Consider the following 21,949-nt stretch of genomic DNA (forward strand, 5'->3'; position numbering starts at 1 on the left):
GGAATGAGAGCATGAATACCTGGGGCATATGAGGAGCAAAACAAGCCATATGTAGAAGAACAACAGAAAAAGTTTGATGACAACATGGTGTGGCGTGATACTATCACATCGGCAACAAAATGTCAAGATGAAAGTGACGTGACTGTGACCCAGAAATGCTTAGATAAGATTGTAGTGCTCCTCTCTGGCTAAAGGTTCAGAGAAAGGCCATTGTGAAACACTCCTCCCTATACCTTACTGCATAGACAGTCCAAACCACAAGGCCTTCATGTACACAATGCAGAAAGTGTTGCAACATTCACCCGTCTGATCTCTGCTGTCAGCAGCCTCTCGGCTTGTCTGACTGAGTGGGTACGCAGAGCCGGAGGCTGGCGCTACTTAGCAGTCGGCATCAGCTAGGGGTGCCAAAGCGGGGAGATGGTGCAAAAGGGAGGAGGTGAGAGAGGAGGAAGAAGAAGAGCGTGCAGCACTCGCCCAAAGGTCAGAGTCCGCTGTGCCTAAAGCGGAAAGCCGCTGAGAGGACCATAGTGATGTGTGGGGGAGGAAGGAAGGGGGCCGGTAAGTGCACTGTGGGGAAGAGGTGAGAACAATAACAAGAGATGGTGCGCTCATAATACAAGCACTATAGGTCTGTATAACAATGTGATTTGACTCCCAAATAACTGTAATTTACACTTTTGGCATGTGGCCTCTCACATTAGTTCAAGCTGTGATGAGAAACGAGTGCTAAACATGTTTCATTCATCATTCAATGACTCATCAAATAGAGAAGTAAGCTATAAAATATGTTGAAAATATGTTGAATTCCTGTAAGCAGGACCTGAGGTGACTAATCTCAATATCCTGTGATGTAGAAGGATGGTTGCGCATTAAAAGAGTCCATTGTAACACTTGACGCCTACTGGGTCTTGACTTAAGAGAAGCAAAAGCAAAAGCAACTGGTTTTGCATGCGAACTAGCAGGTATTGGTAGAAACACGAAATGAAGGAGAGAGCATATGGGAAACAGTAATTGCAGAAAAAGCAGAATCCACAGGTGGAGTAGCACTGTTGCTATCCTGCAGCCAGAAGATCATGGAGTTTAAATGCAGGGGGTCTGTCTGGGTACTCTGGCTTCCTCCCATATTCCAAAATTGTTGTACTTTCTGTCTGTCTGTGTATTCCTGTGATGCATAAACACCAGTTTACCCTACACAATAGTGCCTATCCATTCATTGTCTAGACTCTGGAAAACTTCAAATCAAAGATGGAAGTGCCATAACATTCACCAGCTGAACAGAAGGAAAACTGAAAAACATATTTGTGGACTGCAAGAAGAACAACCAAAAGTCATCACACAGCTTCATTTGTTACAGATACAGACCAGGCCTCTGGTGATGGATTCAGACCTGAACCTCCAGAGACACATAAAGACAATCACAAATTCAGTCTTCTAAATAGTTTTAGGTGTTAATTCCAACATTTTAATTTAGTTTTGTTTTAGTTTTTAAGTCATTCAGAAACTGACTTGCTGGTGTGCTTCAAATAAATTTTCTGCTGCACAACCAATGTAAGTTTGAGCCTAAGGTCGGACATTCACTTAGAGGATTTTCTTATTCTGAGTAGAATTTGTGATTCCATCATTTAGCGCAAGCTGACCAGATCCTGAAACTCTAAAGCAACCCCAACACATCACACTACCACCAACATGTCTACATAGTTGTATGCCAAATATAAAGGAATTCTTAGGGATTGCAAAAATGTGGTTCTGTTAAAACATTTTTATTCAATTTTTCCTCGTTCAACTAATTAAATGTACTCCCATAAAAGCTTAACATTTTTTTCCTTCAAAATTTACAGTGTGATAGTGCTGAGAAAGCGCTCCTGAGGCGTTTTTTAATACAGAGGGAGTGCGTCAGCCGGAGCTGATTTTGGCAGTTTGTGCAAGACGGCGAAAGTAACTTCAAACAGTTCCCTCAACCCTCTTTATCTTTCTGCAAAAGAATGGATCAGTTTCAGTGGTTTCAGTCGAAACCACCTCCATCTGGCTGCTTCTACACATCACACACTGAGCAATAAATTTTCCTCTCAGTAGACTGAGTTAGAGTTGGAACATCTGTTATCAATTTGACCTATTTTAGTTAATCATGAGTTGCTGGAAAAATGGAACAAAGGTTCAGAGTTCAGCAAAATGCCAAAGAAGTAAAAAAAAAAAAAAAGTAAAAAAGAAAAAAGTCTAAATGTATTCTTCATTGCCGGATGAACTCCATCATTGCAGTTTTCTTTTTTAACATATTCTTAAGGAGTTCTTCTCAATCAATTAGGGAAAAATTGAAGTGTTTTTTAGGTTATTTCCCTTCCATATTGAAATGTAAAAAAAATGCTTTAGTGTCGAGTAGTGCTAATGTTGACATAAACCACAAGACAGAGGTTTTTTTTCATGTCATTTACAGCAGTCATCACAAAAAATATTTTCAATCTAAAGACAAGTTAGTGATTATTTTTTATTCTTAATTTCTTTTTGAAAGTTAAGTTTCTTCCGTCAGTAGGGTCGAATTTACAAGGATGTGGGCTCCTGAGCTGGAGCTGGTGTCCAATCCACCACGGAAAAATTATTTTAGCAATGCAAATTACAGTACATTAATAGGTAAACTGATGTATTGCAGATTTAATTCATTCTCTAGCCTATAACTCAATGTTCTTCTCTCAAAAAATCAACAAATATTTGAGTATTGTTTATGTTCATAAAAAATCCAAAATTAATACAACTCACATGATTTAGGCTGATCAGTTTTATATAAAGTGCAATTCTAGCAAAGCACTCATTCATTAAAAACAAAAAACAAAATTTCTTTGGGCCCGGCCCCAAAAACGGTGGCCCTGGGCTACCACTCCTTTCTGGCACAGTCCATCTGTTCCCCTTATGACTTCATTACCCTGCTATTCATACTACCGTAATCTTTTATACTCCAGCTTTCCAGTTTAAATAGGCTTCATTGAGTAATTGTCACTAAACATGAACAGATTATCTTCTTATTTCAACCTTTCAGTATAAAATAACAACTTCAACACTATTGAAAAGGTCTTCACTTATTTCTTTGCAAAATTGTGCATGTTGTATAAATAATGGTTCAGATGGCAGCTTCTCTAGTCTCACAGGTCGGTGCTGTTTGGCTTAACACACAAGTTTGCACATTATATTGAATTCCTTTCATTTGTACCAACCCTGACATTAAACTATCCATCCCTAACTGCTATCTTTACAATTGTAATTTAAATATATTTCACATCTTAGCCCTGAACCGAAACTAACCCTAAAAATGACAATGCATCAGGACTTGGCTTTAGTCGCTCTAAGGATGGTCAATGCAGAAAATGACATGAAAGGTCCTCAAAAGCCTTATAAACAAGTACAAGTACACACACACACGTTTGCGTGGCTATCTTTGTGGGGACTTTCCATTGACTTCCATTCATTTCTACAGCCTAAACCTTACCCTATTTCTAACTCTAACCAAAACTCAATTCACACCTTATTCCTAAATCTAACCCCTGAGCCAAGAACAGCGTTTTCCCTTGTGGGGACCAGGCTTCAGTACCCACAATGTAGTATGTGTCAGGAAAATGGTCCCTACAAGGTATTACAAACAAACACACATACACACGCATACACACGCACACACACACACACACACACACACACACACACACAGATAGCATAGCGAGAAACGCTGAATGCAAAGCAACACAGATGACTGCACATCCAAAGTAACTCAAGGCGTGAATCACATGGACTCTGTGTGTTGTGGTGTTGAGGTAGGAAGTAGGAAGCCGGACCTCGTTTTGTGGTTCCCCCTTTTTTTCCATTTCCATTGGCAGCTTTTTCAGTTTCTGGTAAATAATGCCTTTCTCTCTCTTTCGCTTGATTATAGATGACAAACAGAAACCTTTACTTCGTTTAGTAATTCAGCTCAAAACAATTGAAACTACTGCTAATACATTATGTGGGTTCATTACAGACAGTCATACATTTAAAGCCATTTAATTGAATGGTCTGATGAAATTAAAAACATAGGTTTGTTATACATAATGACTAGTTTAACATTTGGATAGCAAAAAGAAGTTATATTTAGAAATATTAAAGCAGTATTTCAAGTAATTTGATAGGCATGAGAGAGTGGATAATTATTTTAAGCATACTGCCATATTAGTATCAGGATTAGATGGAGTTACCATCTCAATTTTAAAGAGAAGTGTAAGAGAAACAGTAGTTTATCTCTGAATTAATGTGAGACATTGTAAACATGGCTGACCAACGTTGTATGGGGCCTTTTGGCTGATTAGTTATTATTTGCTGAGATGAACAAACCGAGCTGAAACAAAAAGAAAATATTCAACTTACACTGTAACTATGGTAACACAACAGCCAAGATTATTTTTGGAGTTTTACAAAATAAACCTACCAATTCCTTTTGATCTTGAAATAAAAATTTTAAACAATTTTGAATATTTTAAAATATTTCAATTTATGGTATTCTCATTCTCTATAAATAAAGTTAGATCCATTATTCAAGCATTTACAGGATCCCCCTGATGGTTTTGGAGCCCTAAGAAGCAGCTTAGTTTGCTTTGCCTTGGGTCGGCTCTGAACGTGTGAGTAAATATTTGGTTGTGTAAGCGTTTTGCAGTAAGTTCAACCAAGGTGAGGCACTGCCATATACATGATTACACAACCAATGTTTGGGATTTCATCCATATACTTTGTGCGGTGACTGCTTTTTATCATCCAGAACAAGCAACAAATGCAGCTCCAGTCCAGGATTTATATCTAGATTTTATGGGATTAATTACTGCAAGGATCTAAACGGGGGAAAAAAAAACTTCAACAAACAGGATGATTGTTTCTTTTAATAACAAGCCTTCCCCACAAAGACAATAATCTGATTATTAGTTTCTTACCGCAATTTCAAAGATTGAAGATCTGGTGATAATTTAACAATGTAACTTCCTGTACCTAGATTTTAAAAAACCAAGCCTGCGGTTGATGAAAAAAGAAAAGAAAAAAGAAAAGAAAAAAAAAGTACGACAGCATGTTCTCTGAGTTGTTGAGCAACCTAAAAACAAATTCCCTAAAAAACAGAAAAAGCGTGAAAATTTTCCTGTTGTTAAATTTTAACACCAGGAATTATGTTTATTATGTTTATAAAAAAACACTTGTATGTTTATTAAAACCACAAAAGTGTCTGTTTCTGAATTGTTGTATTTTATTTTGAATGCTTATCTCAATAGTCTGATTAAAGAAATTTTCTCAACTATGTCGTGGACAGGTTTATTTTCTCTAATAAAAGTCGCACCACCCAAGGAGGAAATAAATAAACACTACACAGAAACTGAGGAGAAAAAGAGAAATAAACAACTGACGTTTCTCACCTTGGTTTTGTGTTCTTTTGGTGAACTGAGGTCATAAAGAGATGATAAAACCACCGGAGAGGTGTAACAACACAGAGCAACAGGTGTTATATTTCTTTAGTGTATCAAACAGGACACCTGGCAAACATTACATCAAGTTTGAGGCCAAAAACAAACCCCCTGCTCCAACAGCGCTTATATTTAGAGAACATGAAAACAAGAGAAGGTTAAAAATGCTCATCTTAACAGGATTACAGGAAAGCAATTTTATATTTAACGCCAAAGCCACAAACCTTTAAAAACTACAGCATGGTGAAACTTAACACCTTGAAAAAGAACTCGAACATTTTCAGGTTTTCAAGTTAGAAACTAAACAGGATTTTATGAGGTAGAGCGACACATTTCAAAAATCTGAAAAGTGTGTTCAGACCCTCCTGAGTTCGTACTACGCTAGGAAATTTGTTGTAACTTTTAAGTAATTTCAGTTTTATTTCTATTTGTAGATTTTAAGATAAAAAAAAATAACTTTTGTAAAGAGAATGAATTTTTTTTTCTATGGAGAACTTTGGAAAATTATGTAAAAACAGCAGTTTCTAACTTCATGACAATAAAAATAGGTATATTGTCCTGGAGGACTGGATGTCATTCTGTTATGAGAATAAATTAAATGCAGTTATTCTGAGAAAAGAAATGGGTAAAACTGGCGCAGGTTGCTGTTTAAACACATTTTTGGCATTTATGATGGGGTTTGTTCACCAACGTTCTCTAACAAACCTTCACAAAAAATATTGAATTCGTTTTGCTGAAAATTACAAGTACATCTCGCTGCAGCAAACAGAAAGGGCGGGACGGAACACTGTCAGTCTCTTACCTTATTTGGAAATGGGGCCATTCCAATCCGGAAGTGAAGGGGGCGCTATTTCCTATACTTCCGTTTTTATTTTCTTTTGAAATCTGTGACATATTTTCACCTTTAGGAAGGAGTTTCACTCTCAGAATGTATTTGAACTTTTCTCATTTATTTACTTCACGGCAACTCAGTTTTTAGCAAATTCTGTAGCTTTCGGTGTAATTCTAAATCTGCTCCTTAGTCGCATCTTTTCGGGCCTGCTACTGCCTCTAGTGGCGTGGGGGTGGTAACACAACCAATATAATTACATTACTAAATCAGAATACCACGAAGTCTTTATTATTTACCATTAATTCTGGCATTACTGGCACCGTAAAAGATAAATTCCATCACAAAAGAAAATACCTTTCCATTTTCTTAAGGAAGTAGAGCTCATTAAATGAGATAAACAAGAACTGAAAGTGATTTCAGTTTCACTTAATGGCCAACCTGTTGAAACTGTGGCAAATTTTAAATACCTCGAGTCATTGTGGAACCAAAAACAACTCTGTCTCAACTGTTTGCTGAAAGAACATGTAAGATGGCAGGAATACTTTAGCAGGGAGCATCCATCCTCATTTTTCACCAGTTTGGACCTCTGAGCTCATGAAGGTGTTACTGTGTTCCTCTGGCAACTAAGAACATTTATTAGATGTAATTTATTGACAGTGCAATAATTATTCTTAACCATACTAAATAATATTTACCTATAGCATGCTAAGTATTTGGCTCTATTCACAAATTGTTGATAATCAATCATATCAATCAATCAATCAATCAATCAATCAATCAATCAATCAATCAATCATATCTTTATTCCAGACACTAAAGAGGTCCATAGAAAAAAGGTAAAAACAAGCAAAATAAGAGAAAAATACAAATAAACATGACATGATATTATTCAGAGACACAAATAAATTATGATGCCAATGATTTTATAATCTTGAAGAGAATCTCACAGTACTAAAAGCAAGATTTACTAAAATTGCAATTATATTATTGCATGACGCAGATAATCTACACATGCATTTATACATAAGATTCCTGAGCACAGCTGCACATGTGGAAACAGCATTATGTACAAATATAGGGCTAGCACTACTCCATCTAGGCACTTTGAGTAGTAGCTTCAAGCCATCATTGTAGGACACATAAAGTTTCTGCAGGCTACTGTTGTAATAATGTGATTCATGAATATGATTTATCGTTTTAGAGTCAAAGGACAGTTTCCTCGTTGATAGATTAAATAGTTTCATCTTATTTTTTATATATATAAGACTCTCCAATAAAAAGTCTCAATAATATACATGGCACTGTAAAAACCAAAAAATTAATTTTTGCTTATATCTGTTTAACAACCCTGGTTGTAACAACCTGGGTTGTTATTCTTCTGTAATTCATTTGTTTGTTATTGACTTTTGCTCAATTAAATTTCTTGCGTATACATTGCAAATGGTATTTTTATTTTAGTTGATCATGTTGTTTTTCATGTCTCATTTATTTTGTTCGTCCTATAATTGATGGAGATATATAAAAATTATTTATAATGTATAAAGGTATTGTCATTTAATTAGCTCTACATCCTTAAGAAAATAAAAAAAATATGTCGTTTTATAATGCCAGTAATGCCAGAATTAATAGTAAATAATAAAGACTTTGTGGTATTCTGATTTAGTAATGTAATTATATTGGTTGTGTTACCACCCCCACGCCACTAGAGGCAGTAGCAGGCCCGAAAAAATGCGACTAAGGAGCGGATTTAGAAGTACACCGAAAGCTACAGAATTAGCTAAAAACTTTGAGCTGCCGTGAAGTAAATAAAAGAGAGAAGTTCAAATACATTCTGAGAGTGAAACTCCTTCCTAAAGGTGAAAATATATCACAGATTTCAAAAGAAAATAAAAACGGAAGTATAGGAAATAGCGCCCCCTTCACTTCCGGATTGCAATGGCCCCATTTCCAAATAAAGTAAGAGACTGACAATGGTCCGTCCCCGCCCTTTCTGTTTGCTGCAGCGAGGTCCTTCTCGAAAATTATGTATTTTCCACCCAGTTTTGCACAACACTGTTAGTTTATGACATAAAATCCATTTAAGATTAATTAGAGCGGTTGTTGTATTACAAAATGTTTTAGCAAGGTTCTGTAGGTCAAGAAAATTTTTTTCCAAGACCTCTATTCACTATACAGAAAACATTCCAGAAAGACATCCATCGATTCTTTCATTTCACTTTATTTGACAATTTTTAGATCATTTATTTCCTTTTCTTACAATAACCACATACAATGTTTATCAACTGGCTAAAATAATATAAAACATTACTTCCACAGTTTATTTATATTATGTACATGCACTCATATTTAGAGGCCCACAGAAAAGAGAAAGTCAGGCCTCAGTTTATTCACAAGTGCACTTTCTTCAGTCCGTCTTTGCTGCAGAGAGGCCGTTCCGACGGGGATCCTTCGGAGCCGGTTCGGACTTGTTTTTTCATAGACGTGGAAGCATTGTTGGTTTAGAAATGACCAAATGAAAGTGGCCAACGACTAACAGTCACCGCTTTGCTTTTGATTTGTTTTTTTCCCTCCCCACAATGGAGCTTATCTACATGAAGCTACAGTATCTTAGAAGGGGACGACACACTGATAACGAATGATTTCATCACTTTCAGCTGGATTCACAATGACAATCTATACACCAAGTGTCTCAAACTGGAAAAACAGAGGAGTATGTGGAGAAAAGACTCGACTCTCTCTGCTTTTTCTCATTCCAGAGCCAAGATATACTGACGTACTTCCTCCTCTGCCGATTTCATAACAAGCATCAGGATTGTCTTTTTCTTTTGACTCCAACCTGACCGGTGTGTATAATTTCTAGCCTTATCTCCAGTTGTAGGCACACTAATGGACACATAAGCACACTAACGTCTGAGCACTAATGGTTGGGAAGAAGGTAAACCGTGTGAAACGTCCTCCTTTACTGCAAAACAAAACCAGTTGAGGATTTCGGAGGATTTAGGAGTGGGTTCTTATTTGTACAGCTTGACGAAATGAGTGAGCTGAGCACTTGCGCCAACGCTAATGCATTTAAAATGCAAAAATACTTATTACATGTACAATCATTTGTGTTTTTGTAGTTTGAAAAGGGACAAAGGAAAAAAAAAGAAAAAGAAAAGATGCTTTGCTTTTCACCTGTGGGACAGTGTAATAATACTTTAAACAGATTCTTATTGGAGTGGTCCTTCAGGTGCTTCCTGTCGCCTCCGGCTGATCCTCCCCTCTATGTGGGAGCGAACTTCCTGGCTTGTGCCCTGACCCGCTTCTCATAGTCCATCCTGTTCTGACTGAAACACAAAAACGCAAATTAGACTTGAGCGATATTTAAAAAAAACAAAAAAAAAAAACATGCATAATTGAGATTAATGCAGATTTTCCTCCCAATTTTTGTTGCTTTCTGTTATTTTCCTGAAGGTATAGAGTTGAGGACACATGGATAAATTCAAACTTGAGCGCCTCATTTTTTGGGTGCATGCAAGAAGTAATTTTTCAAACATAGGAAACCAAAATGACCAACTTCCACTCTCCTAAAGAATACGTTTCCAGTGGTGGTCGTCCTGCAGCAGGCCGACTCAGACACTCACCAGTAAATCGTGTAGGCCTCTGCTTGTGCCGGGTCCTGAATGTTGGGCTCGTTCAGCAGCTCCTGAATGCCCAGCAGGATCTAAACAGAAAATGTTCTGCACTCATTACATCCCCCCAAAAAACAACTCTACTCTTTTTTTTACTTTTTTAAAGAAATTTATGACATGATCACACACACTGATGGCAGGAAGCAGTAAAAACAACATTAGTGTGATTTTAAACTGAGGGGATTTCCATCCTTACTTGCTCCTAGTTGCTTTAGTTTAGGCTTCCTCTTAGCTTACCGTCACATTTGCCCATCAAGTGAATATAATCTGTGATTTGAAGCAAGTTGTAGATTATTTTCAATTTGTTAACCTCTTAAAATTCTTATTGTTTTAAGTTAATTACTTAGTTTGTTCATCTAGTCTTCACTGTCACAAAGGAACTTCCCAGCTTGAAATAAACTACTACTTGCACACACACACACACACACACACACACACACACACACACACACACACACACACACACACTTCCTCTAAAATACATGTTCTAATTAAAGGTTGCATGAACAATAAAAAAAAAATCTAAGTAGCTTTTTACTTTGGCAAAAAGGCAACTAGAGTAGCTGGTTGTCGGTAGAGGAAAAAGCAAAGCAGCTCTGTTATGCAACAGGCTGTTGCTTTTTCCACTTAATTCAACCTTATTTGCATTTTGTTGCTGTAGCAGTCAGACTGATGCAACACACCGTGCCAGAAATACCCAACAGACTTTTCTATGAGTGGATAGATAATGCAACATGCAGCGTTTTTCGGACGGAAAATTGAACGGGTTTTCTAGGACAGAAGTCAGACCGTGTTGCATCGTCTCTGCGCTGCTTGATGCTTTTTGATACGTTAGTAAACGGTATCAAAAAGCATCAAGAGGGCACGTCTTCATTTAAACATTCTGACACGACGCAGAGGAGATTTGAATCGTTTTATCCTCATACAGGAACGCATTTGCTGTCTGCACAAAGTGAAATGTGTAAAATAAATCTCATTAGTCATTAATGATTTTCATTTGGATTTGTTGACTCAGTTGGTAGTGGATCAGACGGCGCCGTGTGGCTCCGAGGTGAAGCAGGCGCGTCGTACTGTAAGCTGAGGCTACAGTCGTTCGATTTCTCCCCCCCTTTCTCTTCCTGTCATGCTACTAATAAATCAAAACCGCAAACGCAACTAAATCTTTTCTTTTTTTCTCCAAAGACACCAAATTGTTATTTCGATTAATAAAATCTTTAAATACAAAAAAAAATAAATAAAATGCCAGGAGGTAAGAAACGGCAAGAATAAAAACATTTAGTCAACTAAAGGAAGTCGCAGCAATCCAAACCTGCTTGATGGTGATGGCCGGCCGCCAGTCTTTGTCCTCCTCTAGGATGGACAGACACACTGTGCCTGATGGGTAGACGTTGGGGTGGAATATCGGCGGCTCGAACTTACCTAGAGAAAAAGCAACAAGTTAAAAAAAAAAAAGTCAGCCTATCATGATAACAAATTTTGCTGGACGATAAATTGTTCCAGAAGTTATTGCGATAAACGATAACATTGTTGCTTTGAGACCATTTTTAAGTAATATGATGGTAATAGCAAAAATAATAATGCAAGAGCACATTTTTAAACTTTAAATCTAATGAACATTTGACATGGGAACTGGAAGACATTTTAAATATTCAAAATAAACAAAACAACAAATAAAATGAATTTTGAAGACTTTGTAACCAAAATTGTCTTTCAAAAAAAGGTCTAGTTGAGACTGAAGCACCAAACTGAAGACTTTTATCATCCAGTTTTTGGTAGGAAGACAGAAATTATTGAGTTTGTTTTACTTCATCATGCCATTAATTGACTTATTGATTATTGTGACAGGCCTGAAAATGAGTTCAAAATACTAAAGTCCTGAAAGAAACTCACAAAATCAACGTAGTATTACAGCATTACCCAGCCATCAATAAGTGATTCACACAAGGTCTCTAAAACAAGAGTAGATCTGAGTCAACTTGAGCACCGAGCCTTGCAGAAAACCTTAAACTTTACAAACTTTTCACTTTACAATGGGTTTTATCTGGCCTTTATGAGATACACCAACACAAATTAGCAGTTGATTGCAAAGTACATATCATCTTCCATCCAGGTGAAAATCCGATTAAAAATCCCATTGAAATGCGTGGAACTTTGTGAGAAAATCTGGAAAAGTTTAAGAGGTGTGAATTCGTCAGCAGAAAGCTGCACTTCTAAATAAAACATGTTTCCTCCAACATTACCTCTATTAAAATATGCTTCATATTTCTCACCACCTCCCAACTCTATGAGGCAGTCTGCACGTATGCAACATTAAAAAAATAAAAAAAATAAAAATGCATTTCACACGCACGCAACGTGTTATAGGACAACTACAATGCAACTCCGGAAACTGATCCCTTAATAAAAATATTTTCTAGATTCTCATTAACCAAACTCTTTACTGTAGTGATAACATTTCAAACCATGCGGTTCAGTAAACCTGCGTGGTTTGCACCAGGTAGTGCAACAGTTAAACTTTATACACAGGTTTTTGTGGCCGGCACTATTATTTCCTGAGCTCTTCCTGCTTCCTTTTTAAATAGCTGGCTGTTTGTGCTTTTTAGCGTGACATTATCGATGCACGGAGATGCTAGAAGAGAGCGACTCACATTTGGGTGGAGAGGACGGGTAGTCATCTTTGAACAGCATTCGGAGCTTGTAGAGTCCTCCCTCCCACAAGGTCTACGGGATGAAAGGGGAAGCAAGAGAGTTTCTGAGTAATTCATCAAATGTTATGGCTTTTAAACTCTGAATCTCACTTCATGTCCAAAGCTGGAGGAAGCATCGACTTTTAAAATGCAAAACTGAGTGGGAAGAAGTTGAAGATTTCTAATTTCGGACACAGATGTGAAAGAAAGTGTGTTTGCTAAATATTTAAAAGGTGACCTACTAAACTTCCTTGAACAGGTTAGGGTAGGCCTATCATCTATACAAAACACATTCATTACATTTTTTTTTTTTTTGCACAAAATCATCCTTAGATAATCAGATTTTAGTCTGGTCAGTTCTGCCTATTTTGAGGTCCTGGTTTAGGGCGTCTTCTCACTTTAAATCCAAATAAGCTGCTGCTGGTCATGCCCTACAAACTCAGTATTTACACTCGCATGTGAAAATGGCTGCAAACATTTGTGTCGTTATACAACCGTACATCTCTGAAAAGCAGAAGTAGAGCCTCCTGCAAAACCAACAGGAATGCACCAAGTGGTTTCTGGATGTTTAGCCCACAGCACTTGTCTTTTCCAGCAGCTGTTGTACAAATCATACAGTGGTTAAACCTACTGACCAAATGTCCTGGAGCTCAGCTTGGGTTGCTAGGTAACAGGTTGAGCTTTTCTGGGGTTGCTGGGTGAGGGGGTAGTGTCCGCTGATTTGTGACGTTACAATCGGGAGGTTTTTTTTAAAAGGCTTGTTTTCCAGACACCAAAAAACATTAAGTTATTGCCAAAAAACAGCTGAGTGTTTCTTGTTTTGTTTTTTAAGCACTTTGGTTGTTTTTAGGAGGAGTAGAAACCCAAATTGAAGTACAAAAACTTGCAAAATGTGAATTTTGTATAATAGGTCCACTTTAAATGCAGCTACACAAGAGCAGGGAAGCACTGTGTGCTGTGGATGTATGTAGCCTAGAGCTATTCTCCATTTTGTCATTACAGTTACAAACCTGATGGGGTTTTAAAGATAGACCAACACAAATTTTGTGGCATAGCATGTTCATGGTGAGGTGGAGTGATAAATTTGGAGGCTAAAAGTCTAACTTTAGTCTTATATACTTATTTAACTGGTGGCAAAGTGCAAACAGAAAATCTATCTCTCTTCCATAAAAGGCCAGATTTGAGGAGAGCCACTATTTGTCCTGTCAACAGAAATGCATGTCATGTTTTTCACATTCTTACTTGTAAAAATAAAAAAATAAATAAAAGCATGCATACTTGACATCCCAGTGCACATCACTGGTGTTTATCCATCACATGAAATCCCAACAAAAATGTGTGGTAGCAACAGTGGTCTGCATTGCAAAAACACAAAATCTTACCAGATAATTTTGGTCTGTTTGCCAGTGCAAATACCTTAGTACACTTGAAATAAGGCGATACTTTTCAGCAAGAAATACGAGCTTGTTTTAAGCCAATAATTTCTTAATATTGATGAAGTACTTGTTCCAGTGGCAGATCATTTCACTTAAAAGATGGGAAAAATTAATTGCTAAAAGTTAAATAATCTGCCAATGGAACTAGTATTTTTTTCCATCAATATTATTGATTCAAAACAAGACCCTATATCTTGCCGATAAGTTCTTTGCAAGTTTTTACTGACTTATTTCAAGTGAACGAAGATATTTGCATTAGAAACTAGACCAAAATTGCTTGGTAAGATTTTGTGTTTTTGCAGTGTGAACACTTTGCCAGACAGCGCATGTAAAGAACTGATGGAAATAAATGTGGGAAAACTTTGTCTTAAATATCACCGTACCCCTTTCTTTCCAGGGATGGCACACTCCCAGTTCATTAGATTCATGGTTCCATCTGGATTCTTAGTGGGCACAGCAACAAAACCCTGTTGGTTTAGAAAAACAAGTCCTAAATGTGATTTTTTTAAAAATTTTTATTAGAAGACATCGCCATGTAGAGACGGTATTTTAGGATAAAAGCGTGCTGTTTACGCTGCTGCTTACAAATGGGTGGTCTTTCCTCCAGGCTTTGCGCTCCTGGGACAGCCTGCTGAGAGCAATGCCAGACATGATTGCTCATCAACGCCACCTGGTGGAAGAATCGAAACACAACATTACTGTCCATTTCCATGAAAAAGCAACAAAATTAAGCGACACAAACTCGCTTAATTTTGAATTGTAAGAACTAAAATTTGTTAACAAGACAGTATAAATAAACATAAACGAACTGCCATCTTCCTTACTCGTCACAGAACCGAAACTACAATGTCCGCTAGCGGCACACAACAAACAACAGAGTTTTTATTTTATCACATCATTTCAATAAACTTACGTCTTATTTTTCTTTATGAGGGAATATAACTGAAGATCTTAGGCTGGTTGGTAGGAGCAGTTTGTTTGCTGAAGTGATGCTAACGTTAGCTCCGTAATAACAGAAACGGAAAGATAAACAACACAACGCCTAAAAACACACTAACGGCGCAACTTAGAGCACAAAAAGCCGAGCCGAATAAAACTTCTCTTTTAATAACAAAACTCTGATAGCTTATATAACACCTAGTGACAAAAGTATGGGCTATTTTTTAAGAATAGTTAAAACAATGTAGCGCTAAAACCCGTTTTAACAGCTAGCCTTCAGCAAGAAAGGACCCCAATTTGTTTATTTCGTAAGGACCTTCAGGCAGCGATTAGGACACACGGTCCGCCATCTTTTTTGTAGTTCTTTTTTTTTTCTTTTGCACTCTGTTGAAATATAAAATATAGAATTTACAATGTGACAAATACCGTTTCTACAATCCTCCCAAAACTTATTTTTTGTAAAAAGAAAAAAAAAGCAAAACTATTCCCATCTCTTTTGAAAAGATTAAGTGTGGCAAGAGTTTATAACTGAAAATGTCTGTGATCAATCAAGTCTACATTTCTGTTATGTCCTTAAAAAGGAAAATATTTTAAAGATCTATAACCATAACACCCTTACCGGATGAGCCTAAGAAATATAATATTAGCCTCTTGTGTTACTTCCTGTATCAATAGACGTACAAGGATGTATTTCTGGAAAGAATTTGCAGCTCCGCAGAGGAACATCATGTGGTGTGAATGTGGGTCTGAATGAGAAGGTTTCAAACATAACAGGTCCTGGGAATGGGAACAGACAAGTTTCCCTGGTGATATTTTGAATTATGCTGTGGGATCAGCTTCTTGAACAGTTTCTGAATAAAATAAAAGATAAAAAAAGAGATTTAAATACATTTATAAAAATTTATTCTTATTAACAATACATTACATAAAAAGTAGAGTTACACTTCAATAGCTTTGAGCTACAAAAACATTCTGCAGCAGAGTACTTAAAAATCAGCTTATCTGAATATAATCAAGCTTATTTGCTGGTTTTCTTCAGTCCTCCATGATTCCTACTTATTCTGATCTGCTTACATTCATTCCAGCAGAACACAGGACCACATCAATGGTGGCTGCAGAGAACAATTTCACACATTATTTCACATTACTTTGAGAGAAGCATTATAATTGTTAGAAAACTTTAAAAAATAAATACTTAATGGTGAGGTAAATTGTACAAGTTTAAGGCACTGAGTGGCTCTTGACACAGCAGCAGTAGTTGTGAATTAAGACATTAAACACTGATGGATGGGAAAGCCTGCGTTATTTTGTTCGACCTTCCTCATAGAAATACCTGTATATAATTTTCAGTTTACATGTTGAAACCAGATATTTACGTACACCGTGTAGGACGGTAACTTTTTACAACTTTCCTGTTTAAAGTCAGCCGGAATTACCCAAATTATTTAGTCTTGTCAAATTCCAGACTAATACTTTCTCCAAATGTAAAAAACAAACAAACAAAGAAAAAAGAAAAAAAAAAAACAGAGTGACGTATCTTTATACCATTTGGTAAAGCCGAAGTATGGAAGTGGGAGAATCACGTTGCAGGATAGATTAGTCCACTTCGCTGAGCAGAAAAAATTATGTGGAAAATCAAAGGTCATATTTCAAAGAATTAGTTAGGAAGTTAAAGATTAGACCAAAAAAAAAAAGATTTTTTCTAATTTAAAACAACCGTAAGCAAACGGCCGGTTCCAAAGTGGGTTGCGTACAACAAAGTCGGTGTTTTGCCGTGGACCATCACGTTGCTCTCATATCAGTATCATAGAAAATTTCTGAGCAGAGAGCAGAAGGTGTGTCATTCTGAAACAAGCAACACATTTCACTCTAAATCATAATCTAAAAGGCAATTCCACTAAATACAAAGCAAATATGTGAATACTTGTGAATAATCAGAAAAAATGTATGACATGACTGACATAAAACAGGCAAAGTTTAGTCTGATTTTGTGTCAGACAGAGAAAAAAAAAAGATATGCATGTTCCTATGCAGCCCATATAAATATCTTGTTTCAACTGTAGTCTTGAGGAACTCGGTGATTCATTCACATTCATTAAACATTCATTCAGTCATCATTCTATCATTCATGTAGATATTAGATTAGAAAATGAACTGTAGATTGGAACCTTTAACAGTTTCCACTGAAAGTGCTCAACCAGATCAGACCTTCTTTCCCTCTGAGACGATGAGCTCTGGAGGAGCCCTTTTGAAAAACTCCGTCCAGGATCCGTCGTAAAGACCAACCCCAGAGTAGCCAAGCCGGTGAGCAGCCAGAATCACGTGACACGCTGTGATTCCCAAACTGCAGGAAGCCCAGAGCGGCTTCTCCAGGTCCACCCCGGCCTGCTGGAAGACTTTGGCCAGCTCCTCGGTGCTGTGATATTTTCCAGAGGAATCCAGGAGAGATGTGAAGGGGATGCTAATCGCCCCTGGGAAATGCCCCGGGAGGACGTCTGAAAAAAGAAGGCAGGAGGGGGTGGGGATTTTTATTTATTATGATTTTTCAGTAATAGTGTTGTTTTCATGCATATATTTTATTCTTACTTAAAACGTTTGTCTTTATCTGCCTATATGGATGTACTACCACCAGGGGTTATTTCTGATATTATGGAGGTATTTATGCAGGTATGGAGCAGGTATCCTGCAACAAACTTTTTCAAGATCATATTCAGATTACTGCAGATCATCTTTCAGTTTAACTAAAAAGAAGAGACATAAAATTATTCACATCTTTTGCATAATGTTTCAGGCGAAAATTCTAATTTTATGTGGTGGAGCAAAACAAAGTGTTGTAGTTTTATAACTTTACCCATCTAAGAAGTTACATTTTTGAACTGTGTTGTAATACAGTTGAAGTTTAATTGAATTTAATAGAGAGCATTTCTTTTAGTTTTCAAGTTTTGTGTTTATTTCTGGACTTCTAGACCATTGTAGCATATGCTTGGAGTGAAACCTTTCCATTTTAGCTCTGGCTTTATGTTTATGGTCGTTTTCCTGCTGAAAGATAAACACCCATCCAACTCTAAAGCGTGAGAAATACACTCCTCACCTTGTTTGGCTTCTGGTTCGGTACCCCGGAACCTGCCAGCAGACCTGGAGTCCACCACCTGGACCTTCTTGGTCTTGATGTTCTCCAGCACATCTTCATAGCTCTTCACCCAGGACTGGTTCAGGCTCGCCTTGAAGTCTCTCTTCTCCGGCTTGGTGTAGTCGGAGGCCACCGGGTGACCGTCAGCCACCCAGTTCTTGAAGCCTCCGTCCAACACCGACACCGAGCTGTGTCCGAACACCCGGAACATCCACCACACTCTAGGGGCGCTTAACGAGCCGAAGTCGCTGGTGTCGTAGACGACGACGTGGGTGTCGTTCCCGATGCCGAGGTCACCCACATACCGGGAGAAGTCGCTGGCGGTCGGCAGCATATTGTCATACTTTGAGCTCTTGTCGCAACATTCGTTTAAGTCGAAAAACGACGCTCCTGGTATGTGTTTCTGACTGATCTCGTGTCTGTGGTTCCAATTGCTTCTCGGCACGTAAGTTCCATCCAGAACACGAAGTTTTGGGCCGACGAGTTTAGTTTTGGCAGCGTTAGCCAGCCACTGAGCGGAGACCACAGCGTGAATCTGAGCGACCATGATAGGAGGCTGAATAAAATATTTCAACGTAAACTAACTGACATCAAAATGGAAAACGTAACGGTACACGTCTGTTATCTCAGATGTTATTATGGGTTATCTGTCACGCTCTGGAAATCAGTTATCGTTTATTACTGTCTGGTGCATTTCTGACCAAAGAAAATTACCAGCGCCCCCTACAGCAAGGATGTCCAAACGTTTTGCCATGTCTGTCAAAATTATAAAATTAAACCCCCTAAAGCCACAAAAAAAAAAAAATTAATTAAAAATAAAAATATTTCTATGCAATACTTTTATTTCCACTCCTATTTGTACTTTTATATTGTGAGCACTTGAAAACCTGTCAAATTCCTTGTTTGTGCTAACAGTCTTGGCCAACAAAGCTGGTCTACATCTAATAAACAAAACAATCAACGTTTTAATAAAACGAACCAAGGTCGTCTTATCTTTAAACCAATCAGATTCCTAAATAACTCTGATCCAATCAATAAAAAGGGTTTTATTCAAAATGACATAGGCTTTTTAAACAAAGACAGTTTCCTATTTCTGGATGTTGATTGCTCTCTACATACTGTTTTTTTTTTTCAAGATTAATTGGATATTGGTCAAAATTTGTTATTAACATAAAAAAATATTCTTTATCAAGCCATAGTGACATCCCTGCAGCACAACCACCATTTTTAACGTAGGGATGCTGAAGTCTGGGTGCAATGTCTGTTTCCTGCCACAGATAGCAAAAACAAACAAAAAACATTTTAGTATCATCTGTCCACAGCATCTATTTCCACATTTCCCCTGCACAGCATGTGCTAAACCAAATGCAAAAGCTGTTGCTTTTCTTCTGGTCACTCTTCCATAAAAATTAACTTTATAGCTGTTCCCCATGTTATAAACTTTTCAGGAATTCAGTGAAAAGCTATATTTATAAAGAGATTAAATTACCCACAGATTAACTATTTGCTACCACAAACATCCAAATTAGATTGAAGGTTGTGATTCTAACGTGCTCACAACAGAATATATTGCTATAAAGTCAGATGAAGGTCAGCAGTAATGAATGTGTGATCATCAATTTTGATCACACATTAATCAAAATTCACATATCAATTCTGACTCTGTTGAGTCCTTAAATAGAGCAAATTAATATCCAAACCTTTTGAGGTAGAAAAAAAAAATACAATGTTGGATCTTGCTTTTTAAAACGGGCTTAAAATGTGAAATATTCAGCTACAAATGACATCACTGCAAAGACAGTTTGAGCTTTAAGACACTGCCGGAGAAATCTAATAAATGTAAGATAAACATGTTTCTCTTAGCTCATTCGTTGATGTACAAATAATTATATCTGGGAAGAATGAATCTGAGACTCCCTAGAGGAGCATTGTGTGACAGGAAACGGGATTTGAATTTAAAAAAAAAAAAAAAAAGTTCTAAACAAAACGGATCATGTGACTGGAAAGAGCCTCATTTTATTGGACAATAAATGATGCTGTGGGATTTGAACAGATGGCATGAAGCCATAATCAGCCGCCTCTTTGCTCACGTTTGTCTGCGTTTTAATTGGTCGGACGTTTAATGTATCATTTTCACTGTGCAGTCATGTTCAACTACAAAAGTGAGCAGCTTGTACCTTTTTAAAAATGTACTAAAGGCAGTTATTTGAAGAAAATCACAAACAATAAAATGTGGCAATTCCTTTAATGCTATGATCTACAATTGAAATGCATTGAGTTCTGCAACATTTACCAGTTTGCATAATTTCTCACTGAATCATTACATTAACAGCAGTATAACAACAGACTGTAGCACCATAAGATGCATGCAGATTTAAGGCACTTTGGCAGTTCAGTTTTCACATTATTGAGCAGTGATACATGTTGAAACACATTATTTAACATGTAATATGAATCATTTTCTTTAATTTTATATTAAATCACAAAATAAAAACTAGATTACATTTGCATAGCACAGTGTGAGATTCTCTGAAATGATTTCTTCTACAACTCTTAAAATCTGCGTCTCTCTTTAAGTGAAGTTAGTCATGATTCATCAAAGCCTTTCATGTGCTCATCCCAGCACAAACCTCCCAATACAAGGCAAGTATTTTAAGCTTCTCCACAGCAAAATGTTGCTCCCATCCTCAAAGAGTGACCTGTTCTCGATTGCACCTGGCTATCACTCCTTCTTTCCCTCTGAGACGATGAGCTCTGGAGGAGCCCTTTTGAAAAATTCTCCCCAGGACCCGTCGTAAAGACCAACCCCAGAATAGCCAAGCCGGTGGGCAGCCAGGATCACGTGACACGCTGTGACTCCAGAACCGCAGGAGGCCCAGAGCGGCTTCTCCAGGTCCACCCCGGCCTCCTGGAAGAGCCTGGTCAGATTCTCAGGGCTGTGGTGCTTTCCAGAGGAATCCAGGAAAGACGTGAAGGGGATGTTAATGGTTTCGGGGAAATGCCCAGGGAGGATATCTGAGCAGGGAAGACAGAGAAGTGGGAAAACGTTTCCCCAGTAAATGGTATTATTCACAAAAAGGCACCAAATGCAAAAATGTTGGCATTATCGCTTTTAAAAATACAATTAAAAAAACCCTGCAATACCATTCCAGCCTGGGCTGCATTGCAAATTTATCATTATTGTAGAATTTACAATATCCCAAAGATCTGCTGGGACTACATTAAATATTAGACTTTTACATAAATATGCAAGACAGGCTTATTGTTTTGAATAAAACCATACTGTTGGGATTTTAATAATTTAGAAGCTTTTGTTCCAGTAAACGGATATGTTCTCATGATCTGGGGTTTATGTTTCAATGAACACAAACATATGTTTATTTAACCCAAGTCTTAGGTCATAGCAACATTAACGAAAGTTATTGTATAATGTGCACGCATGTTCATATATGATAGTTAGAGCAGTCAAATGTCTGCTAAAGCTTATCTTTCTCCTTGGTTTTCCACTTAAGTAATTCAAATTTATGGCTTTTGTGAAATGTAAAATATTTACATTATCTATATCATCTCCTTTTCTGTCTAAAATGTAAAAGAGTTGGGCTTTGAGAGTTTTAAATGACCTTGACCTGTGTCCTGTAGTCTTTAACGAGCAGCCTGTTCACTGGCATTTATGGAAAGTTTTGTTTTGCTAACCTTCTCTGGGTTCTGGTTCGGTACCCCGGAACCTGCCAGCAGACCTGGAGTCCACCACCTGGACCTTCTTGGTCTTGATGTTCTCCAGCACATCTTCATAGCTCT

General features: G+C 37.4%; 3 protein-coding genes and 1 long non-coding RNA gene across 4 annotated transcripts in view; all 4 read right to left on the minus strand.

Annotated features, from left to right (window-relative positions):
* Positions 1-8,487: 8,487 nt before the first annotated feature.
* On the minus strand, positions 8,488-15,328 carry LOC103147375 (SUMO-conjugating enzyme UBC9-like). Its single transcript, XM_007565680.2, has 7 exons — positions 14,996-15,328; positions 14,668-14,752; positions 14,466-14,549; positions 12,608-12,680; positions 11,269-11,378; positions 9,912-9,991; positions 8,488-9,614 (listed from the first exon to the last, which is right to left on the minus strand). The coding sequence occupies exons 2-7, from the start codon at positions 14,731-14,733 to the stop codon at positions 9,551-9,553; spliced, it is 477 nt and encodes a 158-aa protein (XP_007565742.1). The 5' UTR covers positions 14,734-14,752; positions 14,996-15,328; the 3' UTR covers positions 8,488-9,550.
* Positions 10,046-11,262, minus strand: LOC107837848 (uncharacterized). Its single transcript, XR_001663899.1, has 2 exons — positions 10,416-11,262; positions 10,046-10,364 (listed from the first exon to the last, which is right to left on the minus strand). It is a non-coding gene; the product is annotated as an uncharacterized LOC107837848 (long non-coding RNA).
* A 579-nt stretch (positions 15,329-15,907) lies between the features above and the next one.
* Positions 15,908-18,837, minus strand: LOC103147376 (thiosulfate sulfurtransferase-like). The gene is made up of 2 exons (XM_007565681.2): positions 18,113-18,837; positions 15,908-17,516 (listed from the first exon to the last, which is right to left on the minus strand). Exons 1-2 carry the CDS (start codon positions 18,696-18,698, stop codon positions 17,224-17,226), a joined length of 879 nt encoding a protein of 292 aa, XP_007565743.1. The 5' UTR covers positions 18,699-18,837; the 3' UTR covers positions 15,908-17,223.
* Positions 18,838-20,377: 1,540 nt separating this feature from the next.
* Positions 20,378-21,949, minus strand: part of LOC103147379 (3-mercaptopyruvate sulfurtransferase-like) — a 35,950-nt gene continuing 34,378 nt past the window's right edge. Inside the window, exons 3-4 of the mRNA XM_016678396.1 lie at positions 21,845-21,908; positions 20,378-21,166 (exon numbers count right to left, since the gene is read on the minus strand). Coding sequence (XP_016533882.1) covers positions 20,874-21,166; positions 21,845-21,908 — 357 coding nt within the window. The 3' untranslated portion in view covers positions 20,378-20,873. The remainder of the gene's footprint in view (positions 21,167-21,844; positions 21,909-21,949) is intronic.

Source organism: Poecilia formosa, unplaced genomic scaffold (assembly GCF_000485575.1).
Source record: "Poecilia formosa unplaced genomic scaffold, Poecilia_formosa-5.1.2 Scaffold182, whole genome shotgun sequence".
Taxonomy (NCBI): domain Eukaryota; kingdom Metazoa; phylum Chordata; class Actinopteri; order Cyprinodontiformes; family Poeciliidae; genus Poecilia; species Poecilia formosa.